This window comes from Orcinus orca, chromosome 11 (genome assembly GCF_937001465.1).
Source record: "Orcinus orca chromosome 11, mOrcOrc1.1, whole genome shotgun sequence".
Lineage (NCBI taxonomy): Eukaryota > Metazoa > Chordata > Mammalia > Artiodactyla > Delphinidae > Orcinus > Orcinus orca.
Window position 1 is genome coordinate 39,176,475 of NC_064569.1, and position 12,280 is coordinate 39,188,754.

The 12,280-nt window shown below is 39.9% G+C and overlaps 1 protein-coding gene across 2 annotated transcripts in view; it reads right to left on the reverse strand.

Annotated features, from left to right (window-relative positions):
- Window positions 1-4,223: 4,223 nt before the first annotated feature.
- CCNT1 (cyclin T1) overlaps window positions 4,224-12,280 on the reverse strand; it is a 33,404-nt gene continuing 25,347 nt past the window's right edge. For both annotated transcript variants that reach the window (XM_033436430.2, XM_004274392.3), the window contains one exon: window positions 4,224-10,176. In XM_033436430.2, the coding sequence (XP_033292321.1) occupies window positions 8,770-10,176 (1,407 nt within the window). In that variant the 3' untranslated portion in view covers window positions 4,224-8,769. The remainder of the gene's footprint in view (window positions 10,177-12,280) is intronic.

Sequence of the window (12,280 nt, forward strand, 5' to 3'; positions counted from 1 at the left end):
TTCAGGCCGCATTTGGCCTCTCTTGTCTGTGGTCCTAGGCCGCGGCTACCTCACCACCCCTAAACAGTAGGTACAAAATCGACATATAGACGCCAAAGGATCACTGTACATTTGACTCTCAGTGTTTACAGGAAAAGGCTTTAGTTTTGTGAACAGTTCACTGATGGAAACATTTTTTGAATGCTTATTAAGTCTGGGAAATTACATATATAAACATTTAATTTTCAGAACAATCCTAAGAGGAAGAAGCTATAATCTCCATTTTACAGATAATAGAGAAACAGAATGAGCCCATATCTAGTAATTAGGGGAAGAAGGCGAATTTGAACCCAGCCCTCATTTTTTATCCCTTTTATTCCCTCTCATATAGTGAAGAGCATTGGATTGAGAATTAGGAAATATGAGTTCTCGTTGCGGCCTTGATTCTCTAAAATTCTCTACAATTCCGTGCTAAATAATGCAGCTATATAGAAATGGCAGACACAATCCCAATTTTATCATCCTCTAAGCATCTTTAGTTAAAAGCATCTCTCCCTTCTTCCATCTCCACCACGCCTCTGGTAGACACGAACCAACATTTTCTCCCCATAACCCTTCTGGATCTTTTTTGCATCCCAGCCTTCCCAAGCTCTCACCTGCTGTCAGTTTCATTTAAGTAAGCTGTTTCTCCATTACCAATGAGCAGGTGAGCGTGGTTCAGTAGTGAGCGTAGAGAATCTACAAAGCTGGAGAACAGCAGTTTAGGCATAAGAAGTGATTAAAACCGAAATGGGTAGAGAGCTTATACCTCCCGTTTCCCAGAGATTAGGGCAGTCCTAGAAGGCCATTTCATGAGATTCATTCATTTATTGAGCACCTAAATGCCAGGCACTGGGGATACAGGGAGAACAAGAACAATAAACCTGCTCTTTTGGAGTAAACATTCTAGAGTAGTTTGGGATTGTAGATGCAATACAGCCATTAAATAGCAGCTATGAGTTATATACATAAGCAAACACTCCAACCCTCAGAAGAGGTACAAAGACATTTGTTATAAACACTCTGTAACTCAAAACTAGGAGAGGAAGCCACATTACAGAAAATATGGGAATTTTCAACCAAATGCAGTGAAATCAAAAAGGAATATTAAAGCTACTATAGGGAACAATGTAAAGAGGCATTAGGGACTAGAGATGCAACAAAGGCTTTAATTAGAGCGTCTACTGAAGGTCTTGGGGGAAAAAAAAATCTTTCTGCTAAGCCCAAAACAGACCAAAAAACGCTATTTAGAACCACTTCTGGGCTTCCCTAGTTGCGCAGTGGTTAAGAATCCGCCTGCCAATGCAGGGGACACGAGTTTGATCCCATATGCCGCAGAGCGACTAAGCCCAGGTGCCACAACTACTGGGCCTGCGCTCTAGAGCCCACGAGCCACAACTACTGAAGCCCACACGCCTAGAGCCCGTGCTCCACAACAAGAGAAGCCACTGCAATGAGAAGCCCTCGCACTACAACGAAGAGTAGCCCCCGCTCGCCGCAACTAGAGAAAGCCTGTGCGCAACGAAGGCCCAAAGCAGCCAAAAAAAACCCCACTTCCTTCTAAGTGGGGGAGAGATATTAAATGGTCAAGATATTAGCAAATTCTTTGTGCTTTTTAACAAAGTAGATGGCTGTTTTTAATCCAAGTAACACTTTGCTAGCTACTGAATAGGTTAAAGTAGACCTGAGGCTGTTCGTAAATAGCGGTTAGGAAAGATGAATTCTTAAAGGAAAGAGAATTTTTAATTCGGACTTTTGGGGGCTAATCCCAGAGAAAAAGTGTGTTTGTGTGTGAGTGGAGATAAATAAATGCCCAAATCCTGCACTTTCTATAGTCATCCTCATCTTTTTTCCTTCCAGTTTCTTGGGCCAAACACTGGGAGTCATCCTCGACTTCTCTTCTAACCTTATAGCAGATCCTACTGGCTCCAACTTCAAGATATGTAACTTCTCATTACCTTCAGCGCTTCCAACCTGGTCCAAGCCACTTGCATCTGTTCCCTTAATTATTGTGAGAGTCTCCTTACCCTTGACTCTATATAGTCCATTTTTCAACACAGAAGCCAAATGAACATTTTTTTTTGGCCATGCCTCGCTGCTTGCAATGGTGCAGTATCTTAGTTCCCCGACCTGGGATTGAACCCGGGCCCTGGCAGTGAAAGCGCCAAGTCCTAACCACTGGACTGCCAGGGAATTCCCCACCAAATGATCATTTTAAAACCCAAGCTAGATCATGTTACTTCTCTACTCAACACTTGTCAATGGTGCTCCATTTCACTGTCTTCCTAATGGCTTACAAGGCCCTACTGTATCTAGCCTTTTGCTGCTTCTCTAACCACATTATCCTACTACTTACTCTCTCCTCCTCACTCAATTCTATACTAGCTACACTGGCCTCCTTGCTCTTTCTCAAACGTGCCGGTATCTTCTCACCTCAGAACCTTTGCACTTGTTTCCTGGAATGATCTTACCCACAAATATTCCTGTGGCTTGCTCTCTCACCTCTTTCAGGTCTTTGCTGAACTATGATTTCGTAAGGCCTTCCTCCCTAGCCATCTTATTTCCAATTTCAACAATCCTACTTACCTACATGCACACACAAAATCCCTGTCCCTCCTTCCCTGCTTTACATTCTCCAAAGTACTTATCATCTAGCATATTATGTTTTACTTTTCTCCCCTACAACTAGAATGTAAGTTCTATGAGGGCAAGATGCTTGCTTTGTTTACTGCCATATTATCATCTGTAAACAGTATATAGTACTTGGTAGATACTATTTTCTAATGAAGGGATAAATGAAAAGCAGGGAAATGCCTGAAACTACTTTTCAGGAAAGATGGATCTAGTTTTCAATTTTAACTTGTTTTCATCACTGTGATTTTTTGGTTACCTGTTGGTTTTGAGTGTTATGTGAAATTAAGAAAAGGGGTTAAGATTCCACAATGCAAAAAAGGTAGCACAAGTAAGACATGTGACAATCCACAAATCAAATCAATTCAACAGAAGTAGGCCCCCCAAATCAATTCAGCAGAAGTAGGTGCCAGAGCTAGAGATTACAATAAATACAAGTCTCTAAGGGAATCCACAGAAGTCATAGAAAGGGCTTCAAACTTCCTACAGAAAGTTGAATGACAGAGATCAAGCCAATCTTATTGGCTCTCAAAAGTGTCTGAGAGACCAGGATGATTTAGGCACTGATCATAAGATGAAACTTAGCTCTATCCCGGTTAGTTTAACAAACCTCTATAATTGGGGATCCAGCTGTTTGGAAGTTTACATTGATTTATACCTCATCTATTGCCAAGGATGACACAGTTGATATCTCTTTTAACAAAAGCAAATCACTATTTATGACTTTATAATAAATTTATAGTATCATCCATTCTCACATCGTTCATTTACTACTTCTCTATTCTTCCATTCAAACCAGACCAAAATTCCTAAAACATCGGCAGCTTCCACAGAAGTTTCAGGAGAGGCACAGCAAACAAAAATCTTAAGTTGTCTTATTTCAGAAAATGGAAGGACGGAATGAACAGAACTCAAGACTCAAGTGATTTTTTTTTCAGAAGTGTTGAACATTCTGTTAAACTTATATTTTGTTCCTTTTAGAGTTTTTAAACTATAGCTACTCCTAACATTTTTTATATAATTTGAGCATTATAGCATAAAAATTCTTTCCATTTAAATGGGTAATTTGCAAGATTTACCTTGTGTGTGTGGTTTTATTATGTCCCAAGAAAAGGGTGAGTATTCCCTATCAGCTTTTCCAGGCACCACCAAAAAGGCTATTAATTTTTTCTTCCAAAAGCACTGCTGTCTATACCAACATTTCAGTTTTCAAAGAACCAAATATACAATTATGAATCATTGATAGTGCTTGCTAGATAAGCAGTACATGTTGCTATCATCTGTTAGAGCTATATATTTTTCTGTGTACCAGTCACCCTTCCAGGTATCCATGCGACAATACAGAATGAGGGGTTTTCCCCCTCTGCCACATCATACTTTATATACCATCAGGTTCACTGTAATGATCAAATCTTAGTTAGCTATTTCCAATGAACTCAATTCCCATAGGATCTTGTGCAGTAAGAAAGTACATACTATATTACCAAAACTAAAACAAAACTATTATCATATCAATCAAATGACAGTTAAAGACTAACTTGAAGACTCAGTACACATAAACAATAATCAGATGATTGTTTTATCATTAACATTTATTGATGGGATGGATAAATACAGATTGAGAAACATACTTGACAGCAAGATATCAAACTGATAGCCAGACTATAAAATGTATACAACATCCTTTTTTAAATTTTTAAAAAAATTTTTTTAATGTTTTACAAAGAGCCCTTACTATAATGGTCACTTATATCTTACCATTCACATAACAGCAGTAGAGATCCCAGGGGTAGCATCCAGAACTGAGGTGCCCCAAGGAGGACAGAGGCAAGAACAGAATAATATGCTGAGAAAGGGCTCTTAAGAGCAATACAAAGAAAACAGACAAAAATATCACCACAAAATTGTACCTGAGTGACATAGATTGGAAAAGTGTTTTACTTTTTTTTTTTCCTTCTTTGCTCTTTGGTCTGATAAGAAAACAGTTTTAGGTGTGTGGAGTAGGGTGGGGAGGTCAGTTTCAAATCCAGAAACCTAGGTTAACACTAAGTTAGTGGGCTGCATTCTTTTCTTTGGGTGCTTAACCCAGCCAGCACTTCCATCTTATAACCAATTCCAATGTGATCAACCACTAATCAGTTAAGGCCTCAGCTTTCAACTGAAGAGTTCCTGATAACCCGATGAAGACATACTTGCTCTGGCTTCAATTAGCATGCTCTCAAGTCTTTCTCTTCTCTTCACCACGAATACACACTCATAAAGGGGAAGAGTAGACACCACTTTTTAGTAAACGTTCCTTTTTTGCCCTCCCTTTTCCAATGCCAAGTTCATGCTAAAAACTTTAGAAACATTAAAATGGAATGGTCTCCCACTTAAAAAATAATTCTCACTCCAGACCACTCTATCAGGCAGGATTATAGTACCATGCTTTTTATCCCACAGAGGGATAAAAAGATAAAACTTGACAGTGTGATAAAACATGAACATTTTTTAAACCACCAGGAACAAACACTCAGTTAAAAGCTGGGTGTTAACAAGCAGCAACACAAGAAATTTGGGGAGGCATCAAAGTCATTGAAAGTTTCGTGGGACTGCAGAGGGCTTATTTCTCACCATGTGAAGGGTTGCATAGACTGCTTAAATTCTCCCAAACCCAAGAGAATAATATTTGTATTCCAACTTCAAGATGTCCTAGAATCCCTTTTCCTGGCATTAGTATCAAAACAGATCATCAACAAAGGACTAATCCTTTTAAAATTTAATCAGTTCCCAAGTTCCCACAGTCCTGTGTTTCTGCGGGGGAAACACAGATATGTTTAAAATCCAACCATACTGGGATAAGACTCCTCTAATTGCCTTTGTCCAGAAACAAGGCATAAGGGGTATGGATTTTCAACATGGGGAATTAAGTAGCAGAGGCTTAAGTAAATCCAGCACTGATGTTACCATGATTTTGTTTCTATATCCTAATCCATTGCTGTTTCCAACTGGAGATTTAAATTTTTCTATCAATACTGGTGAAGCCAATAATACAGAACTATGTAAAAGGATACATTAAATCAAAACACTAAAATCATTTAAAAAAAAAAGAGGAAGCTGAGGGTCTCAGATATGGAAACACATTGATTCAAGTGAAAAGACTAGACTAATTCCTACATATTTTCTAAACCCAAAACGCATAACTGATACTTCAGAAGACCAATGTAGCTTTAGATTAATGCTTCACTAGAGTTCAGCTAACAGCAACACAGGTATCTGATTAAAAGCCCTAATGACAATTCACAGGTATTTGTTTTTGCCAACATGAGATTCAAGCAAAGTTATAGGAATGAAATTTACAGAACTTGAGGCTCCAGGCCTGCTTACCACCACTTACCCTTGATAAGGTTAAAAGGAGGGGGAAAAAAGCCCTGTTTACTAGACTAACTTTGCATGTATAAATCCTGTTTCTCACCCTTTGAAGTGGTGAGGGTAAGAGAAGACACAGCATTTAGAAACCACACAATCTTCTGAAGCCTAAGCTTATGGAATCTGGACAACATGCATGCTAGCTGACAGGCACATCTGCTAACCCAAAGACAATGCAGTAAGCAGCTTCATGCAGAGCCCATAAGAAGTTTCATGACATATGCATAGATATAAAAGCGGACACTGTAGGTATCTTAAAACAGTATCAGGAGGCACTAATATAAAAAAGTCTCTAAATTGACCTATATCAGCAATGATCTACTAGTGCAAGGGCCAGACTATGCAGCGTAAAGCAGCTCTTAGGCTCCAGTAAGCACTTTTGCAAGGTCACTCCTGACAAAGTTCTAAGGAACTACAGACTGCCATGGAGAACTGCTGAGGCCAAGTGGATATGTATCTCTGTGGTGAGAAAGTGAATGTGGTTAGAAAATATGTGACATTTGATGAGAAAAACTGAAAGCTGTAAAAGACATTTTCATAAATCAGTGATCATCAATTCCACAAGATACAGATGCAAACTAAATAACCTTTCGGGAAGGTCAGAAAGGAAAGCTGACTCCGCCAAACAAAATCTAAACAAATAGCCTAAATTTAGTAAACACACCACGCATCTACCAATTACCAATTACCTAGCACAACACAGAAAATATCAAGGAGAAAGAGGAAAATGTCATCCATAAAAGTAAAGTGACATTCCAAGTCAAAAGTATTACTGGTGTATCAATCAGCACAGAGCTCACTTTACACAGCAATGGCAGGCACTCCAGACAGTTCAAATATGCAGAAGTGCAGGACACTAATTCACCTTCAGTTAAGGCTTACTGAATGAATTCCCTCCTATATTAGGCCAGTGCATCATCAATTCCAACTGTCTCAGTTTTCTCCCCAACCTGTTCCTGGCAAGCAGCAGCACATGTACAACTCCTATCTCCCTATGACTACCAATGAAAAAATTCAATTTATCTACAAAGAATATTTGGTGTGAAAGACGCTGCATTAAAATCAAGAAGACAAATTCAAATTGCATCACCTTTTCCATGGCAAAAAACACCATGAAGACTGAAAAAATATCACATTAAATAATCTGTGGCTAGGTGGCATTTTCAGCTGGACAACTTGGCTTAGAATTCTTTCTGGCCCCTTGAAAGATTTCTTTCCTCAACAAAAATGTTCACTCCTAAAATATGGGATAATTAAGCACCCATTAGAATAGGACTCCTGATCCATTTTTCTAAAGGACTCTTAGAAATCTACAGAAGAACTTCTGCCTAGAAGCTAAAACCACCAAAGATGCACAATCTAAACATAACAGTATCTGAAGGCTAGGCTTGCTCACCTTCATGGCACCAGCACTGTTAAATTCATAAGCTCCAATCTCTGAAGTCATATAGGCTGCAAAAATTGAGGATGCAGCTGCCTCCCTTCAGATATACAGATAAAAATCAAGTCTTACATTCATAATATAATTTAAAATACAATGTCCTAAAAATTCCCAATCACAGTTTTCATTGTTTTCAGTATCCTTTAGCTCCATGGCTTCTCCCAGATCTATTCTCACATATGGTCTGGGCTTTCACAGGAAGGATAGTACATCCCCCTACCCTTCAGAGACCCTGAGACTGCTCTTACTTGAACACTTTCCCAAAGCCCAATATGAAAAAAAGGACACCCAATTCTGTAGGGCAGAAGCCAGCCTAGCTCTCCAGCCTTCTTCCTCAACCCCACCTTTGTTCTGTATCAAAAGGAAAAAGGGGGTAAAAAGGAAGTTTTTATAATGGAGTCCAGAGTCAGACCATTGGCTGCACCTGCCCAAACTAGAATTTAGAAGGCTACCCTCAATTACAACATAAAGAAAGAGAAATGTCAAATACAGGCCTCTTCCTTCCTTTATGTTTTAAAGGCCACACCGTGTTCTCTCTAGTAGACTGTTAGGAAGTAAAAATGGTGAAGTACAGGGAAGGAAAGATAAAACATGATTTTAAAACACACATACCCACACTTACATACACACTTAAAGGTCGAAACACTTCAAGTGGCCAGAGCCGATCTCAGAACTCACGGCCAAAATCCTATCCTCCCATCCCCACTACACACACACCCCCCACCCTCCAATCCCACCCCTCAGGACTCACTGCCGTGTATCTCATACACACAGCAAAATCCCTATCCCTTCCCCAATTATATAAAAAAACTAAACAGATAACTTACTTTCTTTAAATTATTTTTTTAAAGTCTCTTAAAAGATTTTGACATTTAAATACTTCCTCTCTTCTGATATATTAAACACCAAAAGGATCCACAACTGTTTGATAAAACAAACCCTCCATACTTCAGTCCTGGCAAGAAGAGGGAAGATATCAACTCTAATCGACCTAATTAGGAGGTGGAGAGGCCAAGAACAGAGAAAGTATTCTGAATCCTTCACAGCTTTAACACATTCTCACCTCTCAGTAAAAACTATAATAAAATAGTTAAATTTCTGAGGCAGGCGATATAATAACCAAGGCCCTCTACCACCTTCCCATGTCTCAATATAAATTTATTTCTAGTCCAACAAGGGTGACATGTTTCATAAGGGAAGTAATTTTCTTAGTCCAGAATCAGTAGTTTAAAAAAAAAAAAAAAGATGTTTTTTTCTCCTCTTTTTCTTTTTTACTTGGGAAGGGGTGGAAGTGGTGGAGGAGGTTCTGATGGTAGAGGTGGTAGCCGGGGTTTGTCTGTATTGCCAGGTCTGGAGGACATTCCACCAGCCCGTGGATTCAGATATTCTCCATAAGAATGAACATATTCAAACGCAGGTGGCTGAGTGGGCTGAACGCCTTGGGCATGGAGAAGGGAGTGAAGCATATTCACAGTATCTTGATAGTCTATGGTCTGGGTTGCATTGTGACCATTGGCCCCAGTGGAGCCTTTATCCAATTTCATGTGAGGAACTCGAGTTTTACAGCTGGGCTGTGAAAAAGTAAGGCCACTTGTGTCTGAGCTATGCCCAGGCAACTGGGCCATTGCAGGAAGAGGAGGGAAGGAGAAATTTATGGAAGAGGATTTAGTATTCTTGGCAGTCTTAGCTGAATGATCAAACACTGCCCCTCCAGTCTCTTCAGGGAAGGGCCTTTTACGAGAAGAACTGGAAGAGGAGAAAGAGCTAGACAAGCTATAGGGTTTGTGTGCTAAGGTGCTTGTCTGGCTACTATGTTTTGGATCACCTGGACGTTTGTTCCCAGTACTAGCTGGAAGCTGTGAGTGAGAGTGTTTGTGTGAGTGGTGATTATGATGATGATGATGATTAGATGGGTGAGTCTTGTGCTTTTCTTTGTGCTCACGGCTCTTTGTGACACTGTCATCTACAGAATTGTGCTTGTCAGCGGCAGTGTGAACTTTGATGCGCATTTTTATCTCCTCTGGTTTTGAAGTGGCAGCTTTATCTCCACTTGTCATTGGGATTCTCATTTTGAGAGCCGTTTTGTCAGTCTTTTCCAGAAAAGGCCGCTCAGGGTTTTCTGAGCCCTCTGTGGGCATTTTCAGAAGGATGGAAGAATGGCTATCATGGTGAGCCAGAAGATTCTGGGCAGCGAAGGCATACTGTGACTTCACATTGGCCTCCATGTTCTCCAGTTGCCTCTTCTGGGCAGCCAACTCTTCTGCATGCTTTGCACGGTATTCTTTCAGTGATACTTTAGCTGATGGCACACTCTTACTAGTCTGCTTCTGGGAAACAAATGCATTTGAACCATCCTGTTGCAAGGAATGATCAACTCCTATAAGTGCTAAATTCTCACTAGTCCGATGACCCTGAGCAGGTTCTACCTTAAAAGGAGGGTGGGAGGACAGCCAACGCTCACTCGGCAACATCTCCACATTGCTTAAGTTACTGGTTGACTCTTCAGTGGCTGGAAGGGAAGGCACTGCACTTGTGGTAGAAGAAGCTGACATACTCATTAAACCTGCAATAGTTGTATCTGAAGAGCTCTGGGAAATCATATTAAGGATTGTCTGCTCCGAAGTGTTTTCATCTGCTCCTCGGTCATCCGTTTTTGTTTTCTTGGCAGCCTGGCATGCCTAGAATGAAGCAAATAGCATCTTTTCACTTCAGGTAATTTATCAAATGGAAAAAAAACACTGAAATGAGTAGACTGTGTTTGCTGTGACATTGGGAGTTTGGGATAGCCCATAACCAGGAGGTTACTCTAACATGAGACTGATAATTATTACCATCAGGAGAGATACGATTTTTTAAACCTTAAATCAAGCATCACAAGGTCTCAAAGAGGTATCTGAACTCCCATGTTCGTTGCGGCACTTTTCACAATACCTAAGGTATGAAAGCAACCCAAGTGTCCATCAATAAATGAATGTATTTAAAAAAATGTGGTCTATATATACAATGAAATACCATTTAGCCTTAAAAAAGGAGGAAGATTCTGTGAAGACAGCAGAGTAGGAAGCACCAGGAATCTGTCCCACCTAGACAACAACTGCAAAGGCAGAATCGGTCTGACATAACTATTTTGGAACTTTGCAGTCTGTTGAAGGCTTGCAGCTGCCAGGGTAAGCCCTGGACAATAAACTGAAGTTAATTTCCCTCAATTTCAGCTCTCAGCCCCAGTCAGCTGTGCAGCTGTTCCTGGAGTCGCTTGCACACAGCTTGGGGGACGCTGGTTAGGCAAAAAGAGCTCTATTTTCCAAATACTGGAGATCTGTGGTCTGATCGCTGACTGCTGCTTTCAATCACAGAGATACAAAGAGAAAGGTAGCCATTGTTGTTGCACCTCCCTCCATTGTTGTAATCCCCTCCCCCTCTGGCTGAAGTGACTTCCCTGGATATAAAGGGCCAGCCCCCTTCCTCCCCCACTTCATTTTTTGCTTTTTCTCCCTTTGGGAGCCAGATATTAGAGTAGAACATAAAAAAAAAACACTGTCCCTACAGAAATGTCCAGGAAAAGGCTCAGATAAGAACTGAGAAGACATTAATTTTATACATCAAGCTGATCCTCAGCACAGAAATATCCTTCAAAATCAAGCCCCCACCCCAAATATACAAAAAAAAAAAATCCCAGCAAACTCCAGGAAAGGGAGAGAATCTGATTTCCAGAGTTACCATGTTATTAGATTCAAATGTCCAGTCTTCAACAAAAAAATCACAAGGCACATAAAGAAACACGAAAAGTATAGCCCATTCAAAGGAAAAAAAAAATCAACAGAAACTGTCCCTGAAAAAGACCCAATGGCAGATCTACTAGGCAAAGACATTAACTGCCTTAAAGATACTCAAGGAAATGAAAATGTCAAAAAGTCAAGAAAACAACATGTGAACAAAATTAAAGTATCAAAAAAGAGATTAAAAACTTTAAAAGAAACCAGAAAGAAATCCTGGAGCTGAAAAGTACAATAACTGAAATGAAAAATGCACTGGAGGGATTCAAAGGCAGATCTGAACAGGCAGAAGAATCAGCAAACTTGAAAATAGGACAATGGAAATTATCAAGTCTGAGGAACAGAAAGAAAAAAGACTGAAGCAAGTGAACAGAGCCTAAGGGACCTATGGGACACCATCAAATAGACCAATGTATGCATTGTGGGAATTCCAGAAAATGAAAAGAAAGAGAAAGAGGCAGAGAATATGTGAAGATACAGCAGCTCAGAACTCTCCAAATCTGATGAAAAAACATGAACATAGATATCCAAGAAGCTCAGTGAACTCCAGGATGAACTCAAAGAGACTCACATCAAGACATATCATACTTAACCCTCCCAGACTTCAGAGAGTACTACAAAGCTATCAGTAATCAGTGTGGTACTGGCACAAAATCAGACATCTGGATCAATGGAACAGAATAGAGAGCCCATAAATAAACACACATGCCTACAGTCAATTAATCTTTGGCAAAGGAGGCAAGAATATACAGTCTCCTCAACAAGTGGTGTTGGGAAAGTTGGATAGCCACATGTAATTCAATGAAGTTAGAACACACCCTCACACCATACACAAAAATAAACTCAAAATGGCTTAAAGACTTAAACATAAGACATGACACCATAAAACTTCTAGATGAGAACATAAGCAAAACATCCTGACATAAATGTACCAAGGTTTTCTTAGGTCAGTCTCCCAAGGCAATAGAAATAAAAGCAAAAATAAACAAATGGACCTAATCAAATACAA